This window comes from Aulostomus chinensis, chromosome 20, assembly GCF_037954235.1.
Source record: "Aulostomus chinensis isolate RoL2024-O1b breed Wild chromosome 20, RoL_Achi_v1.0, whole genome shotgun sequence".
In the NCBI taxonomy this organism is placed as follows: Eukaryota; Metazoa; Chordata; class Actinopteri; order Syngnathiformes; family Aulostomidae; genus Aulostomus; species Aulostomus chinensis.
In genome coordinates this window covers 222,501-242,011 of record NC_141339.1, presented here as the reverse complement: position 1 = coordinate 242,011, position 19,511 = coordinate 222,501, and the positions used below count along the sequence as shown (strand labels likewise).

General features: G+C 51.1%; 1 protein-coding gene across 1 annotated transcript in view; it reads right to left on the bottom strand.

Annotated features, from left to right (window-relative positions):
* Window positions 1-12,418: 12,418 nt before the first annotated feature.
* The window catches only part of LOC147242124 (heparan sulfate glucosamine 3-O-sulfotransferase 5-like), a 23,004-nt gene continuing 15,911 nt past the window's right edge, over window positions 12,419-19,511 (bottom strand). The window contains exon 5 of the mRNA XM_086189879.1: window positions 12,419-14,899. Coding sequence (XP_086046005.1) covers window positions 13,969-14,899 — 931 coding nt within the window. The 3' untranslated portion in view covers window positions 12,419-13,968. The remainder of the gene's footprint in view (window positions 14,900-19,511) is intronic.

Sequence of the window (19,511 nt, the reverse complement as noted above, 5' to 3'; positions counted from 1 at the left end):
TCCAGGAGGAGCAGTGTGGTTTTTGGTTGTGGAACTGTGGACCAGCTCTACATTCTCAGCAGGGTCCTCAAGGGTGCATGGGAGTTTGCCCAACCAGTCTACATGTGTTTTGTCAACTTAGAGAAGGCATTTGACCATGTCCCTTGGGGGATCCTGTGGGAGGTGCACCGGGAGTATAGGGTATCGGACCACCACCTGTGGTCCTGCTGGCATCATCAGGTGGGGCGGCGTGGCTCAGGGGTAGAGTAGCCGTCTAGCAACCAAAGGGTCGCTGGTTCGATCCTCGACCCCAGTGACCATGTCCAAGTGTCCAAGTGTCCTTGAGCAAGATACTGGACCCATACTAGGTTGGTGCCTTGCATGGCAGCTCCACCATCAGTGTGTGAGTGTGTGTGTGAACGGGTGAATGAGACGACACTGTAAAGAGCTTGGAGTGCCGCTAAGGTAGAAAAGCGCTCTATAAAATTGAGTCCATTTACTATTGAGTCCATTCAGCTGTTGCTGGATCGGGTTGCAGCTGAGTGTGAAGTGGCTGGGACGAGAATCAGCACCTGCAAGTCCGAGGCCACGGTTCTTGCCCTCAAAAGGGTGGAGTACCATCAGGGATGAGACCCTGCCCCAAGTGGAAGAGTTCATGTACCTCGGGGTCTTGTTAACGAGTAAAGGACAGATGGATTCTGGGATTGACAGGCGGAATGGTGCGGCGTCTACAGTGATGGGGACTCTGCATTGGTCTGTCATGGTGAAGATGGAGCGGAGCTGAAAGGCAAAGGTCTCAATTTACTGGTCAATCTATGTTCCTACCCTCACCTGTGATTATGAGTTTTGCGTAATGACCAAAAGGATGAGATTGCAGGTACAAGCGGCCAAAATGAGTTTCCTCCAGAGGGTGGCTGGGCTCTCCCCTTAGAGACAGGGTGGGATAGCTCTGCTATCTGGGAGGAGCTCGGAGTTGAGCCGCTGCTCCTCCACATTGAGAGGAGTCAGATGAGGTGGTTCGGGCATCTGGTGAGGATGTCTCCCTTGGGAGATGTTCAGGGCACGTCCAGCCAGTAGGAGAACTTGGGGGGTGACCCAGGACACCCTGGAGAGACCATTCCTTTTAGCTGGCCTGGAAAATGCCTAAGGATCTCCAGCGATGAGCTGGACGAAGTAGCCGGGGAGAGGGAAGTCTGGGTCTCTCTGTGTATGCTGCTGCCCCTGTGAACCGACCCCGGATAAGTGGAAGGAAATGGATTGATGGATGGATAGGGTAAGTTTAGACATGCTAATCTTGCTTTATTTGTGAATGGCATACGCCAGGACTTGCACGTTGACAGCGTGAACCCCCACTGACATGAGCACCTCTCTATTTTATGTCTTTTTTGTTGATAGAATCACATGTGCTACATGTCTTCCCCTCATCCATATAGGCCGTCATCTTCATACAGTGCTGACTTGACGCATCCATCCAAGTTAGAGAAGATGTTGGTTATCATGAAATTGAATAGCAGGGTGCTGGTTAGACTAAATGAGCTTGATCACATTAATTACTTTGCCTCCTGAAACCTCATTTCTCTAGTCCTCTATTGACATACATGACGGGACTCTGGATATAACTCCCCTCAGCTGTGCCACTGCTCCAGGGATGTGTATCTTTCATTTTGTTATTTTCCTTGCAGAATCTTCTCTTGTTGTTGTTGCTGGCCGCATGTATCAATACTGGCCTGTTGTTCATAAACCCAGCATATTTGATTTTGCCGATCTCCTTCTTGGCTACTTGAGATGGTTTTATCAGATGATCGTGGCCGCCATTGTGATTAAACTTTATCATTTCAACTCATTTCCTTGAGTTTGCTCCATATCAGTCTGCCTGTCTTGCTGACAAGTTCTCAACGTGGTTCTGCTGTCCCCACCAGCCTCCCTACATGCATTTTTAGCCTTGTGGACCTGGATATCATCCGTTCCATACCGTTCCCATCTGATTCAGAATTGAATTGAATTGACTCTGAGCTAGATGACATGATGTACAGTCAGAGTATGCTGCAGATATGCTGATCCATATTTTTTCCCTCTTCCTTTGGGTTCCACTACAGACAGAGGTACAAATACTGTAATCTGAGAAAACTGCTTGTGTTTCTGTCACTCAACGGCAACACAACAGTTATTCCCAGTCTACCATCCCTTGCCACCGTTTCTGTGTTTGCATGTTTATTTCTCATCAGCTGTTCTCTCATCTGGTGGTCTTAGCTCTAGTGTCAGTGTTCTAATGACAAAGTAGAACCAAGATTTAGCCCCAACTTGCATCTATAAGCAGTTTATCTCCAAATAGATCTTTAAAAACTAAAACAAGTATACACGAGTCAGAATAATTCTCTGCCAGTTGTTCCAGGAATGATCTGGTATTAATGACTCAACTCTTCAATAAGAAGTGAAAGATAATTGGTGGTCAAAAATATCTCTGAGTCCAAGGGTTAATGTGGTCAAGCTCATTTAGTCGAACCAGCACCCTGCGATTCAATTTCATGATAACCGACATCTTCTCTAACTTGGATGAAAATCCGTGATTTTTTTCTCTACTTGCTTCAGTAGATACACGTGTGGGAGAATTGCGTCCAAGCAGCTGCCGTCTCTGTCTCGTCTGTAATGAGGACCTAGAATCCATTTGTTCAGGGAAGAATAGCGTTGTCATTTAGTTAACAAAGTAAAAGAGAACAGTCAAAAGTCACCGTTATCCTGTCAAGTCATTCTTATTCATATAAACTGTAATCGCTAATGTGGACTCTGAGACTGTCCCCCATCTGTTCTGGGGCCTCATGTGTCAATGCTGTTTACGTAAATACAACTTGCATATTCCAGGATCGGCGCTCACGTTCAGATGTATCAACGCGAAAAGTTCGTCGATTCTTGCTCTGTTTCACGCCAACTCTGAAGGTGCCGTAGAAGTTGGCAGAAAGCCGATTCTTGCGTTGACTGCACTTTGGTCCGTTGGCGACACCCTGTGGTGTTGTTTGGTAACTGAAATTATTTGATAACCGCACATCCATCGGGTACAAAAAAGCCATCAACACAAACCCAAACACCTGCTGGCATTACTTAGGCGGCTATAAAAGAGCCTTCACGATTGTGCTGAATGTGCAACTTTCAACAATGGCAGCGCTGTTGGAGGAAGTGGCAAACGGTACAATAAGACAGTAGCAACATTTCAGGGAGCGGAACGATCTGCTGCACAATTCAGACGAGTGGCTGATGAGCCGGTTCAGGCTACCGCGGGCCATCCTCTGCAAATTTGTGAGGAGCTGCGACCGGCGCTCCAGCGTAAGAACCGCCAGGAGCTGAGCTGTGCCAGTGCCGACACTGGTGCTGAGCACACTCGGCTTCTTGGCCACTGGCTCCTTCCAGCGAGAGATGGCGGAATATTCCGGGGTGAGTCAGTCGACCCTCTGCCGGGCCAGGCCCTTGGTGGTGGACCTGACCATCCGCCTCTCCCTCAGGTACATTAAATTCCCTTATGGTGCGGTTGAACAGGTCAATATTAAAGCGCAATTTGCAGCAATCGCCGGATTCTCTACTGTCTAATTCTCTAATGACTGCACTCATGTTGCCATAAAAGCGCCGTCCCATGAGGAACACGCTGACGTTCATCGTAAGGGTTTCCACTCAGGTCCGGGTGGGCTGGAGGACCGTCCGCCGCTTGTCGGCCTGGTGCTGGTGCTGGTGCTGGTGGACAGGCTGGCCCGAATGTCGCTGGTCCTGGCGGATGACTCTGAGCCGGTGGACGGGCTGGCACGGGAGCCAGCAGGGGTGCTGCTCGTCGGCGGCATGGCTGACGGATCAGTTTCTATTAAACATGTTGGTTTATTTAATGTCTGATTCTGTGTCTTTGTTGCCTTCACGTCTGCGGCAAAGCAGGTGGAAATGTTGCTAAGAAATGGAGTTGCCACTGACCCTCCAGGCTCTCGGAGTCAGCGTGGGTGGGGGCGACAATCCCCCCCACAGAGGTGCTGCCCGTGACTGCCACCACCCGCTGCTCAAACTCCGTCAGGTGACCCTCCCCCTGACCCCCACCTGTCTGGCCCGCACTCCTCCGCAGGGCAGCTGTACACCGCTTGACCTCCACCTTGAGGTCCTGTTAGTGCCATTTTCCATGTTGTTATTTAAATTTAGAGTGAAGCCAGTTGATGATTGTAGTTGTTCATTTAGTGATTGTGCCGCAGGGACCATAGAGAGTCAGGGGGCTGGCTGGGAGGCCCCTCACCACGAAGAGGAAACCAGGGGACAACAAGCGATGACGACGACAGCAAATAACAACAGCGACAACAACGATGATCCAACCACGTAACCGAGGAAAACACACAGGTTAAATACAAGAGGGGAAACAAGACACAGGTGGTGCAATCACCCAGGTGAGACACATGAGGTAATGACAGGAGGGAGGTCAGGAAGACAGGACATGACGACAAAATAAAACAGGAAGCACGAGACAGGGATCATGACATATTGTAGTTGTTCATTTAGTGATTGTGCAGTGTTGAATTTAGTCCTACGTTTAGCTTTCAATGTTCAGGAAGGGCAAGAAAACATCAGTGAAACAAACAAAACCCACTCACTCACCACGCCAGTGGGCAGAACCGCAATACAATGTCGGGGGGGGCCGCCAGGGGGCCGCGCAGAGACAATGGAGAATCAGGGGGGCGGCCGGGGGGCTGCAAAGACCACGGAGAATCGGGGGTGGCCGGGGGGCTGCAGAGACCATGGAGAATCAGGGGGGCGGCCGAGGGGCCGCGGAGACCACAGAGAATCAGGGGGGCGGCCGGGGGGCTGCGCAGAGACCATAGAGAGTTAGGGGGCCGGCCGGGAGGCTGCGCAGACCACGAAGAGTCAGGGGGCTGCATCAGGAAGCACTGAGCACCCGTGGGGAGGCCCAAGGTTCAGTGAAGAGCGGGAGGAGCAAGCAGGCGTCGGCCTGGACCCTCGTGGCAGGAGCAAGAGAGGCGTCCGCCTGGACCCTTGTGGCAGGAGCAAGAGAGGCGTCCGCCTGGACCCTCGTGGCAGGAGCAAGAGAGGCGTCCGCCTGGACCCTCGTTAAGGAGCAGGAGAGGCGTCCACTCGGACCGGGAAAAGGAGAGGCGTCCACTCGGACCGGGAACAGGAGAAGCGTCCACTCAGACCCTCGGAGCGGGAACAGCGCCCACCACAACCCTCTGTGCTGGAACAGGAGTGACGCCCGCCAGGACCCTCGGCGGCAAAACAGGAGTAGCGCCAGCCAGGACCCCTGGTGCTGGAACAGGAGTGACGCCCGCCAGGACCCTCGATGGCAAAGCAGGAGTAGCACCAGCCAGGACCCTCGGCGCCGGAACAGGAGTGACGCCCGCCAGGACCCATGGCAGTGTAGAAGACATAGCAGCCACTACGATGGGGATGGAGCCCGCCAGAACCCTCGCCGCCAGAACAGGAGTGGCGCCTGCCAGGACAGGAGTGGCGCCCGCCAGGACCCTCGGTGGAGCAGGAGTTGAGCCAGCCAGGATCCTCTGCGCCTGAACAGGAGTGACGCCTGCCAGGACCAATGGCGGAAGAAGAGAAGGCGTAGCAGCTGCTTGGCTTGGGATGAGGGCTGGACCTGGCAGCCCAGGAGCACGAGGGTGGCTAACCCTATCCTTCACCTCAGGCCGGGAGCTCCTGGGCCTCCCGGATGGGGGCCGAGCCGACGTGCGGGCTCGCTGCACCGAGCGAGGACCCCCGAAGGCCAGCCGGGGCCCGTGAAGTCCAGAGTTGTGCCAGCCAGGACCCTTGGCGGTGCCGGGAAAGGCGTGGCGCCTTCCAGGACCCTTGGCGGTGGGGATGGTGTAGCAGCTGCTGGGCTTAGGATGAGGGCTGGACCTGGCAGCCCAGGAGCACAAGGGTGGCCAGCTCCATCCTTCACCTCAGGCCGGGAGCTCCTGGACCTCCCAGATGGGGGCCGAGCCGACCTGTGGGCTCGCTGCACTGAGCGAGGACCCCTGAAGGCCAGCCAGGTGCCCGTGAAGTCCTCCTCCCTTTGTGGCTCTCTATCCAGAGTCAATCTGGCCTTGTAGGTGAAGTATTCTAAGAGAGTCATCATGCGTGGAGGGGTGTTAGTCCGCTGGGTCTTTTCAGGTTGGGTCATTCTGTCAGGATTTGGGGGTTGAGGATGGTGAGGGAATGATGGAGACCCAATTGCAGACAGTGTAGGGCGGTGCACGAAAGAGGTTTATTGAGAGACGGGGAAACTAGAGAAGGGGAAACTTGAGACCTGACGACTGTAGACTTGAGACCTGAAGACTGTAGACTTGAGACCTGACGACTGTAGACTGGGAATGAGGGCGAAGGCTGGAGACGTGGCGTGAGGCTGGAGACGTGGCGTGAGGCTCGATGTGAGGCAGGAGGCTTGACTCGACAATGAGGGGACAACAAGCGACAACGACAGCAAATAACAACAGCAACAGCGACAACAACAATGATCCAACCACATAACCGAGGAAAACACACAGGTTCAATACAAGAGGGGAAAAAAGACACAGGTGGTGCAATCACCCAGATGAGACACATGAGGTAATGACAGGAGGGAGGACAGGAAGACAGGACATGACTACAAAATAAAACAGGAAGCACGAGACAGGGATCATGACATATTGTAGTTGTTCATTTAGTGATTGTGCAGTGTTGAATTTAGTCCTACTTTAGCTTGCATTGTTCAGGAAGTTAGAATTGCAGACATGCATTAAAAACAGAGAGGAAATCTTTCAGAGCGCCAGCAGAGGTGCAAGCTGATGACGTTGTGATGCTGGCGCAGGTTTAGAGAGGAAAACTGAGCTTTGTATCACTTTGATGTTCAGTAAAGGAGGAGCCAACACTTTTCTACCGTCGTCATCAAACCTCAAACACGTAGCGACTCGTTCTTTCCGTCAGTAGAAGAGGTTCAGATGTATGAACATGACGATCAACAACACTGCTGATGAGAAGGGAACTTTAGCCAATAACAGGTCCCACCTCTTTTTTTCAGCTCCGCAGGGGGCGTGGCTCTGAACCCACCTCTTTCACCCTTGTTGTGTACTGATGTGCTTGCTCTACTGTTGATGTCTGGTATAGGTGCAGGGTGCGTCCTGGGTAATATGTGTATTAGGGCAGGCACACGGCGAGTAGTATGTGGACTGACCAGAGTGCATAATAAACCAGTTCATTGTTGAAATAGGGAGTTGATTCTTTCAAGAAGTCAATATCTAACAATGGCGACGAGGATGGGATGTTGAGTTTAATCTGACGAGTTCCCTGAGTTTGACCACGTTTTTGGAGACTAAGAATGGATCATTTGCCGAAGTTCGAGTGCTACAATGAGCCGGCTACGCTGGGACCGAGATGGACGAGGTGGCTCACGGCGTTTGAGCTCTACGGGGACGGGAAAGTTCTGATCCTGGCGTCCCACGCGGAGGCTACGGTGAAACAGAGGAGACGGGCGCTGCTCCTACACCATGCCGGTACGGACGTGCAAGATGTATTTTCCACGCTGCCTGACAAAGGAGGGCTGGCGGATTATGACGGAGCGGTCAAGGCGCTGAATGACTACTTTGTGCCACAGGCAAACACTGCGTTTGCGCACCAAGATTTCTACCGAGTAGCACAGAAACCAGGAGAAACTGTGCAGCAGATTGTGACGAGGCTTCATCAAGATGCGAGAGACTGTGCTTTTGATGCGGACATGAGCAATCAGATAAGGGATGCAGTGTTGAGCAAATGCACGTCGGAATATGTACGGAGGAAGCTGCTGGAGGAATCACAACTGACGCTGATGCGCGCTCTGGAGATAGTGGCGCAATGTGAAAGAGTGGAGACCCAGATGGCGGCGATGAAGTTGAGGGACGTGGACGCCGCTGATGGGGCAGCGACGGTGAATCGTGTCTTCTGCAGGAAGGAGGGGAAACCCCAGAAATGGAAATCTACACCTCGAGGAGATCGGGGAGAAGGAAAAGAGAGATCTAACAAAGTGTGCTACAGATGTGGACACAGAGATCACCTGGCCAAGGACTCTGCATGCCCAGCAAAAGGACAGACATGCAGAAAGTGCGATGGAAAAGACCACTATGCGAAAATGTGCAAGTCAAAAGGTAAAGACAGACAGAATGTGAAATGTGTGGAATCTGAAGACCATGACACTGGGGACAGAGACTATGCATTTACTGTTGATGATGATTCAAACACAGAGAGGGTTACATTTGATGTTGGGGGAGGAGATCTGCTTATGCTAATTGATTCTGGTGCATCCAGTAATATTGCTGATGAAAACACATGGGAAATGCTTAAAAGTAAAAAGATAAAATGTGTTTCTACTAAAGCAGTTGTCAAACCCCTGTATCCATACTCTTCCAAAGTACCCCTACCAGTAATGGGTGTGTTCAAATGTGAAGTCAAAGTGGGAAAACGTAACACTGAAGCAGAATTCCCTGTAATTCAGGGAAGGGGGGAGCCACTACTTGTGAGGAAAACTGCTATTGAGCTCGGTGTACTGAGAGTGGGTACAAACATAGCAGCAGTGACTGATGTTAAATCTGAAATACAGGGGCAATACCCCAAACTGTTTAAAGGTGTTGGTAAACTGAACACAAAGCAAATAAGCTTACACATTGATGAGAGTGTGACACCAGTGGCACAGCCCCTAAGGAGGGTGCTATTTCACCTAAGGGAAGCAGTAGAGAGAAAAGTGAATCAGCTGCTAGACTTTGATATTATTGAAAAGGTTGAGGGACCCACACTGTGGGTGAACCCTGTGGTTGTTGCACCAAAAACAATCGAAGATGACATTAGAATGAGTCTTGACATGAGAATGGCTAATACAGCTCTCATTAGAGGGAGGTATCCAATCCCCACAGTGGATGAGCTTTTACAGGGAATGAACGGGTCTGTCATTTTCAGTAAATTAGATTTGAAATGGGGCTACCACCAACTCGAGCTCACACCAGAGTCCAGGAGAATCACTACATTCGCAGTGCACACAGGCACGTACAGATACAAGAGACTCTTATTTGGTGTTTCATCTGCCAGTGAACAGTGTCAACACAAGATTGCAACAGCTACAGCTGGCATTGAAGGGGTGGAAAATATCTCAGATGACATAATTGTCCATGCCCCAAACCAGGAGACCCATGACAAACAACTCCATGCAGTTCTGAAAAGGTTGGAGGACTGTGGGCTGACTCTAAACCAGGAGAAGTGTCAGTTCAATATGGACAAGCTAATTTTCATGGGCATACTACTCTCAGAGAAGGGCATCGGCCCCATCACTGAAAGGGTGAGAGCAGTAGCAGAGGCACGAGAGCCTCAGAATGCCTCTGAAACCAGGAGATTTCTCGGTTTAGCTGGATATTCATCCTGTTTCATACCACGGTTTGCTAGCATATCGGAGCCACTGCGGAGGCTGACTAAGAAAGACACGCCTTTCATATTTGGGCCAAAGCAAAAACAAGAATTCAAAATGCTGAAGGAAAAGCTGGCTGAGGCTGGCATGCTGGCATACTTTGACAAAGATGCCCCTACTAAAGTCATTGTGGATGCAGGACCAGTAGGAATAGGAGCAGTCCTTGTTCAGCAACAACAGCAACAAATGGTGCCCATATGCTATGTAAGCAGGAGCCTGACTGACTGTGAGTGGAGATATTCACAGACGGAGTGAGAGGCCCTTGCCTTAGTTTGGGCGTGCGAGAGGCTACACCCATACATTTATGGCAAAAAGTTTGACTTGGTGACGGATCACAAGGCTCTGGAGGCCATCTACAGTCCGGCCTCCAAGCCATGTACCCGTATTGAACGATGGGTGCTGCGGCTCCAACCATATGAGTTCAGAGTAATCCACATACCTGGAAAGGACAACATTGCCGATCTCCTGTCGCAACTGCTGGGGAGGGCACGACAGAAGGGAACCACGAGCACGGAGCGGAGGAATACGTGCGCTTTGTTGCCACACACGCCACTCCACGAGCACTGACCACCAGGCAAGGCAAGGCAAGGCAATTTTATTTGTATAGCCTGTTTTCACAAACAGTTTGTCTCAAAGGGCTTCACATGGCATCATAACAACATCCTCTGCCCTTAGACCCTCAGACTTAGACCAGGGAGGTAGAGGAGGCCTCTGCAATGGATGATGAACTCAGGGATCTGAGATGTGCTATACAGAGTGGATGTGTTGACAAGTGCCAAGTGTATGCGCGTATCGCATATGAACTGTGTGTGATTGGACAGTTGGTGTTAAGGGGGACACGCATCATACTGCCACATGCACTCAGAGACAGGGCCCTGGAGTTGGCTCATGAGGGACACTTGTGCATTGTGGGCACAAAGCAACACCTCAGGAGTAAGGTGTGGTGGCCAGCTATGGATAAAGCGGCAGAGAAGTATGTGAGGTCATGGCCCACTACCAACAGGACACTCAATACTAGTGGTCATAGACTACTACAGCTGTTATTAGGAATACGTGATCCTGCAGTCAACCACTGCTGAAAAGGTCATCGACAGCCTGGAGAATATCTTCAGGAGTCATGGTTTGCCTATTTCCATACGGTCAGATTGTGGGCCACAGTTCATGTCTGCACAATTTCAAGCATTCTGCCAGGAGAACGGAATCGAGCATGTGAAAACCACACTGAAATGGGCTCAGGCCAATGGTGAGGTGGAGAGACAAAATGCCTCGCTAATGAAGAGGATTCGCATAGCTCAGTCTGAGGGGCTAGACTGGAAAAAGGAGCTACGCAAGTACGTGACCATCTATCAATCAATTGATCACACCACGACAGGGAAGTGTCCCGCCGAGCTCCTTTTCAAGAGACAGATCAGAGGAAAGCTCCCAGACATAACAGCACCTCAAAGAGACCTAGAGGTCAGAGACACTGATGCTGAAAGAAAGGGACAGTCAAAAACTATGCAAAATACTCAGATGTGTCAGTGGGAGACCAGGTCCTACTAAAACAAGACAAAACCAACAAGTTCACAACAACCCTCAACAAGACACCACACAAGGTGCTTAGCAAGGATGGTAACAATGTTGTTGTTGAATCACCAAGTGGGGCAACCTATTCAAGGAACACTACTTTCGTCAAGAAGTACTACACAGAGGACCCTGCTCCACAGTCATCCAGCAAAACACAAATGACTTGGACAGAGAATGAGGTGACACAAAATACACCTGACACCGAATCCAACACAGAGACTCAAACTGGGATGTGTACACCTAAACCTGCAAAGTCTGAGAGACCCTGTAGGCAGGCCAAACTGCCACAGAGACTGACAGACTTTGTCATGAAGTGAAGAGCCTGTCTGGCACATAAAAAAAAAGTGTGTCAGACAGGCTCTGTCTTACCAGTCATGTTTGGTGATGTTTAATGCACTGATTGTTTACAGGGTGAGTCTTTGGGTTATGGTGAACATTTGTTATTTTCCACAACTGGGTTTTCCATTTACAATAAAAAACACATAATTTAAAAAGTTATAACCATATATACACACACACACACACATACACCCACACACAAAATATATCACAGATTTTGCTTTTATATTTTCATAGATTAAGGAAAAGTGATCCCTGAGTATCTTTGCACTGAAGGTCCCCAACTCCCCACACAGACACAAACTCTTCCAGGTCTGACACCATTTTGTAAAATGTGAACTGAAATCTCAGATGAGCCATCAGCAGGCCCCTGAATATGAGCTCAACATGTACAGACCCTGTCCCCCTCATTTTGTTCCTCCTGCTGAGCCATATGCTCATCTTGGCTTGACCAGTCAGAAAATTAACAAGACAAATCCCCTCACGTTGTGAGGCAGAATATCTGGGACCAAAAATGAAAAGCCTGCCATCAAAACACTGTCCTAAGCCAATCAACCACCGCCTCAGTAGAGAGAACATGAGCATCAGTCTGGGACAGCTGATCCAGAGATGGTGTAAGGATTCCTCAGACTGACAGAACACACAGTGACAACCTGCCCTATAGTCTATATGTGCCACATGTCTGTTCATCGCCACGGCCCCATGAACCACCCTCCACTGGGAATCTGTGCTGTGTTTCTCTGTGGGAGTTTTGTACAGGGACCCCCAGCTGCCCCTGGGAGATGACCCAGCCGCACACAGTGTAGCCCACCTGGACTCCCTGACACCAGTTTCTTGACTCAGGCCGGCAGCAGATCCAGTAGAAACAGGTGCCTGTCATAGGCCAGGTTCCCCACTCTACGAAGCAGCACAGACGCTGCCTCCATCCACAGCTGCTGCTTGTGGTAAAGGAAACGCTGCATGGTCTGAAGACAAAAAGTTGCTATACAGCTGTGCAGGTCCATCAGTCCCTGGCTGGTCCATCAGTCCCTGGCTGCTCTCTGGCACCGGTAAGAAGAGGTTCTTGACTCGACAAGGAGTCGGAGGTTCTGTAATAGTGAACTGGTGCCAAAGCATCAAGGCAGTCAGATTGTTAGCAACCAAAGTCCTCCCCCTATAGGACAACTGGGGCTGGATCCACATCCACCAAAACAATCGAACACATACTTTTTCCACTACAACCGCCCAGTTTTTAATCTGATACTGTTCATTCTCCAAATGAACACCTAGGAATTTCATCCCTTCTCTGCTCCACAGCAGCCTGGCTGGTAGAATTGGCTAGATTTTGTTATTCCAAAATAACGGGCACGCCGCTCTCTGTAGCAGTGTCACGCGGCTCAGCCATGCGGTGGCCTGTGGCCTGATCTTTATGTGGACAAGATCAACTATTATGACCAACTTCCTCACATTTAAAACACTTCCTGTTTCCAGGACTTGCATAAACAGTATAAAACCCATTTTTGTGTTTCACCTTGAATGATACCTCCAAAGTTTGCACAGGATTGTTGAGGTACATGAACGCCTGTCTCCGTAGAGACTGCATGTGCTATCTGGCCTATTTACAGCAAAGCTGAACTGTTACAACCCACTTGCGAACTTCCTGAAGCTCCTTTTCCAGCAGCTCATAGGTAATGAATGGGGGGACACCTGAGACGGTGATCTGCATAGATGGCACAAACAGCAGCGACACCGTAACGGACAGGTCCTCCAGCACCAAACCCTTCTCAACCAGAGAGAGAACTAAACACTCCTCTTGCAGAAAAGCAACAACTGCCTTACTCATGCGAGAGCCAAAGGTAATGTTCTCATGACCGACCTGTTCTCCAATGGCCAACAGAACCTGTTCCATTCTGTACTACAGGGGAACCACTACTCTGACCCCGTATCTCATGGACAGGGGAGGTGAACCCTCCCTGAGGAGGGACGCCATGACTCAGGAACACACAGCGATCCGAACTGAGTTTCTCCTCTAAGTCAAGCCAAGCCAGTTGATGAATTAAACTCACCTTTAATTTACATAAAGAACAAGTAGGGAGTTTGAAAAGTTATTAGAATGAGTTCAAAACGTCCCAACACACATTCAACAGCTCCACAGCCGCTCACACACCCTAACTTCAAGCACGCAGTGAGAGAGACAAAAATAGAGCGAGGGAGGGGGAGAGAGGCAGAGGACAGAGAGAGAGAGAGAGACAGATGGAGGGAGGGAGAGAGAGGGAGGGGGAGGCAGAAAAAGAAAGAGGGAGGGAGAGGGAGAGCTGGTTGAATCAGCTCAGCTCAGGTTCCAACTCATTTGTTGGAACCTCCAGTCTGAATCAGGGGCAAGGACACTCACCCTCAGAAATGCTGTGTATAGTTCAACAACAAGCTCCTCCACCACTGTGATGGATACTATGTTGACAAACCCCCCCCAGTGGAAACAATGGAAACAACTCAATGTGAACACAACCCATGGTCCAACAAAATAACTATTTTTCATGATTTTCACACAAAAAAACATAAATAAACTTTCTCTAATACTTGGTCTAGTTGTTGTTCTGGAACTAATCAGAATCACATTGCTAATCGTAAGTTCTGAGATCTTCTGGTGGAGAGTTTAAAACCCAGTTCAGTCATTCTCATCATGGCCAGTCGAATCTCCTACCAGTGATCTGGTAGAACTTCTGATTGAATGGGTGGAAGAACCTCTGCAGCCTGGTCACAACTGACGGGTCCACCTCAGGGTGGATGCGGCCCTTGCTGCCAGCCAGGCACTTACTGAAGACTATGTTAAATCGGAGGCAGTAAAATCCACGGGTGGCGTTGAAGTACAGGTTATACTGACTTATCCTGGAGGGAAGGTTCAAAAAGCGCTCAACCAGCTGCAGCTCTGGCAGTGGGTCTGAGATTAGACGATCCCCATCCACAATGTGGAACTGTTCCACAGGGAAGAACTTGAGCCAGTGCTCCAAGTGTTTGGTGTAGATGCTGGTGCGCACTGCCTTGTACTTTGCATTCACTTTGTAGCTGCTGCTGTCAATGGCCAGGGTCTCAAACTTGTGGTAGGTCTTGTTCTTGCGCTCCTTTCCCTCCAGAACTTGTGTGTAGTCAGACACGGCTCTGGTGGTGGGCTCGCGGACAATGATCAGCAGCTTAATTGAGGAGTTCATTTTGAAGATGCGTTCAGGGACCTCCTCTGTGATGAAGTAGGCAGGGCTCTTCTCAATGGTGATCTGATGAATGAAGGAGAAGGGCATTTTGCCCCTGTACCAGTCGATGCCCCGGGCATAGTTTTGGTTGTTGTCAAAAAAGTGGATTTCCTGTGAGGCCTTAACCACGGCTGGGTGCAGGTTGAGCATCTCCAGCAGGGCGCGGGTGCCCCCCTTGCGCACACCAACAATAATGGCCCGAGGCAGCTGCTGGACCAGGTTGTGCAGGCGAATTTGCTCCTTAGTGGCATTTCCTTTACGTAGTTCATGGAGCAGGCCACGCTTGAAATGGAGGGGGCGGAGGGGCACTTGCTCTGGTTGAGGGGGGAGCTGTCTGCTCTCAATGGGACAAATGGGCTGAAGCCTGGAAGAGACAAACCCAGAAGATTTCTGTCAAGTTCTGAACACTCAGATACTCAGCTAAAACTTCTGAGGCAAACCTCCAACTCCATCAAAACCAGCAGGGACCAGTTCCTGGTCCTGGGGCCTCATGCATCAATACAGTTGTCACTCGTTTATCGCGGGGGATACGTTCTAAAAATAACCCGCAATAGACGAAATCCGCGAAGTAATCAGCTTTATTTTTTACAATTATTATACATGTTTTAAGACTGTAAAACCCCTAACCACACACTTTTATACACTTTTCTCAGACAGGCATGAACATTTTCTCACTGTTCTCTCTTATTTAAACACTCTCAAAGTTCAAACTTTTGCAGATTTAAAAAATAAGTACAATATTAGTAAATGAAACCAAAGATCAAAACCTGTTTTCAAGCCCAAACATTTTTAACAAATTTAGTTTTGGTTTGACACATAAGAAATTATTACCAGTAACTCATGCGTATTTCACAGTTCCTCTGACGGTACCTCTTTGTCCTGGCGCTGCTCCGCTGTAACGTCTTTTTCCTCTGAAGGCCTTGATGCAAGTTTTCTACCCGAAACCAAGTTTTAAGCTTTTAAGTTTTAAGTAGAAAACTTGCAAACATACAGCACTTCAAAGTCACACTGCTAGCGATTGAATATTTATGTAAATCTGGCTAGCCGAAAACATTCTGTACTCCCTTAGCTAATCAGGACGCAGAACACATGTGCGGTTCTCCCTTAGCCAATCAGGATGCCGAACACAATGCGCGTTCATACGATAGGTGAACCGCGTTATAGCGAGGGACCACTGTACTTGCGGGGATCTCATACTAAAAAACTGCGGTCGCAAGGATTTGCGAAAGTTGTGTACGCACAAAAAACTCCGGATGTCTCAATCTGTGCAAGCATCGGAATCCACGCATGTTTCCTTGATACATCCCGATCAGCGTGAAATTGAACGCAGATGTCGGAGGACTGGGCCCGCCCCCGTTACGCCCCCGTTACGCCCACCTATAAATACTCAATTTCATTTAAATAGGGTCTCCGCTGTCGGCGCTCTCAAAACAATGTCAAAGAAAAAGAGGTTCACGGCGTGGAGCTGGAGGTGCTGGTAGGAGAGGTGGAGGAGAGACAGCAGATTCTGTTGGTCAGCCTGTCCAGTGGTGTCAGGATGAACAATGAAGGTTGAGAGTGGAGAAGAAGTGAACCAGGTGGGTTCAGAGCCACGCCCCCCACGAGATGAAAACAGTGGTGGGACCTGTTATTGGCAAAAGTTCCCTTCTCATCAGCAGTGTTGTTGATCGTCATGTTCATACATCTGAACCTCTTCCACTGACGGAAAGAACGAGTCGCTACGTGTTTGAGGTTTGATGACGACGGTAGAAAAGTGTTGGCTCCTCCTTCACTGAACATCAAAGTGATACAAAGCTCAGTTTTCCTCTCTAAACCTGCGCCAGCATCACAACGTCATCAGCTTGCACCTCTGCTGGCGCTCTGAAAGATTTCCTCTCTGTTTCTAATGCAGGTCTGCAGTTCTAACTTCCTGAACAATGCAAGCTAAAGTAGGACTAAATTCAACACTGCACAATCACTAAATGAACAACTACAATATGTCATGATCCCTGTCTCGTGCTTCCTGTTTTATTTTGTAGTCATGTCCTGTCTTCCTGTCCTCCCTCCTGTGATTACCTTGTGTGTCTCACCTGGGTGATTGCACCTCCTGTGTCTTTTTTCCCCTCTTGTATTGAACCTGTGTGTTTTCCTCGGTTACGTGGTTGGATCATTGTTGTTGTCGCTGTTGCTGTTGTTATTTGCTGTCGTTGTCGCTTGTTGTCCCCTCATTGTCGAGTCAAGCCTCCTGCCTCACGTCAAGCCTCACGCCACGTCTCCAGCCTCACGCCACGTCTCCAGCCTTTGCCCTCATTCCCAGTCTACAGTCGTCAGGTCTCAAGTCTACAGTCGTCAGGTCTCAAGTCTACAGTCGTCAGGTCTCAAGTTTCCCCATCTCTAGTTTCCCCGTCTCTCAATAAACCTCTTTCGTGCACCGCCCTACACTGTCTGAAATTGGGTCTCCATCATTCCCTCACCATCCTCAACCCCCAAATCCTGACAGAATGACCAAACCTGTAAAGACCTAGCGGACTAACTCCCCTCCACGCATGATGACTCTCTTAGAATACTTCACCTACAAGGCCAGATTGACTCTGGATAGAGAGTGACAAAGGGAGGAGGACTTCATGGGCACCTGGCTGGCCTTCGGGGGTCTTCGCTCGGTGCAGCGAGTCCACAGGTCAGCTCAGCCCCCATCCAGGAGGTCCAGGAGCTCCGGCCTGAGGTGAAGGATAGGGCTGGCCACCCTTGTGCTCCTGGGCTGCCAGGTCCAGCCCTCATCCTAAGCCCAGCAGCTGCTACACCTTCCCCACCGCCAAGGGTCCTGGAAGGCGCCACGCCTTTCCCGGCTCCGCCAAGGGTCCTAGCTGGCACAACTCTGGACTTCACGGGCACCCGGCTGGCCTTCGGGGGTCCTCGCTCGGTGCAGCGAGCCCGCAGGTCGGCTCGGCCCACATCTGGGAGGCCCAGGAGCTCCCGGCCTGAGGTGAAGGATAGGGCTAGCCACCCTCGTGCTCCTGGGCTGCCAGGTCCAGCCCTCATCCCAAGCCAAGCAGCTGCTACGATTTCTCCACCGCCATTGGTCCTGGCGGGCGTCACTCCTGTTCTGGCGCCGAGGATCCTGGCTGGCTCAACTCCTGCTCCACCGAGGGTACTGGCGGGCGCCACTTCTGTCCTGGCGGCGAGGGTTCTGGCGGGCTCCATCCCCATCGCAGCAGCTGCTTTGCCTTGTATGCTGCCATGGGTCCTGGCGGGTGTCACTCCTGTTCCGGCGCCGGGGGTCCTGGCTGGCGCTACTCCTGCTTTGCCGTCGAGGGTCCTGGCGGGCGTCACTCCTGTTCCGGCACCAGGGGTCCTGGCTGGTGCTACTCCTTCTTTTCCGCCGAGGGTCCTGGCGGGGGTCACTCCTGTTCCGGCGCAGAGGGTTATGGTGGGCGCTGTTCCCGCTCCGAGAGTCCGAGTGGACGCCTCTCCTGTTCCCGGTCCGAGTGGACGCCTCTCCTGCTCCTGCCACGAGGGTCCAGGCGGACGCCTCTCCTGCTCCTGCCACGAGGGTCCAGGCGGACGCCTGCTTGCTCCTGCCGCTCTTCACTGCACCTTGGGCCTCCCCCCGGGTGCTCAGTGCTTCCTGATGCAGCCCCCTGACTCTTCGTGGTGTGCGCAGCCTCCCGGCCGCCCCCGATTCTCCGTGGTCTCTGCAGCCCCCCGGCCGCCCCCGATTCTCTGTGGTCTCTGCAGCCCCCCGGCCGCCCCCGATTCTCTGTGGTCTCTGCAGCCCCCCGGCCGCCCCCGATTCTCTGTGGTCTCTGCAGCCCCCCGGCCGCCCCCGATTCTCTGTGGTCTCTGCAGCCCCCCGGCCGCCCCCGATTCTCTGTGGTCTCTGCGCGGTCCCCTGGCTGCCCCCCCCGACACTGTATTGCGGTTCTGCCCACTGGTGTGGTGAGTGAGTGGGTTTTGTTTGTTTCACTGATGTTTTCTTGCCCTTTCCTGCCTCCTGGCCACCCTCCACCCACCCTGGTGTTGTTTTTCTTTAGTTTTTCGGGCTGGGGGGGTACTGTCACGATCCCTGTCTCGTGCTTCCTGTTTTATTTTGTAGTCATGTCCTGTCTTCCTGTCCTCCCTCCTGTCATTACCTCATGTGTCTCATCTGGGTGATTGCACCACCTGTGTCTTGTTTCCCCTCTTGTATTTAACCCGTGTGTTTTCCTGGGTTACGTGGTTTGATCATTGTTGTTGTCGCTGTTGTTATTTGCTGTCGTCGCTTGTTGTCCCTTGGTTTCCCCTCATTGTCGAGTCAAGCCTCCTGCCTCTCGCCACGTCTCCAGCCTCCGCCCTCATTCCCAGTCTACAGTCGTCAGGTCTCTAGTTTCCCCGTCTCTCAATAAACCTCTTTTGTGCACCGCCCTACACTGTCTGTAATTGGGTCTCCATCATTCCCTCACCATCCTCAACCCCCAAATCCTGACACAATAATCAATTGGCTTCACTCTAAATTTAAATAACAACATGGAAAATGGCACTAACAGGACCTCAAGATGGAGGTCAAGCGGCGTGCAGCTGCCCTCTGGACGAGTGCGGGCCAGACAGTTGGGGGTCAGGGAGAGGGGCACCTGACGGAGTTTGAGCAGCGGGTGGTGGCAGTCATGGGCAGCACCTCTGTGGGGGGATTGTCGCCCCCACCCACGCTGACTCCGAGAGCCTGGAGGGTCAGTGGCAACTCCATTTTTTAGCAACATTTCCACCTGCTTTGCCACAGACGTGAAGGCAACAAAGACACAGAATCAGACATTAAATAAACCAACATGTTTAATAGAAACTGATCCGTCAGCCATGCCGCCGACGAGCAGCACCCCTGCTGGCTCCCGCGCCAGCCCGTCCACCGGCTCAGAGTCGACAAAGTAGATGATGGTGATGGTGATGTTGACAAAAAATAAAAGCACACTTGACTTCCATGTGAAGTAGGATGGGAACACAAAGTGCAATTCTACTAGAATATGAGG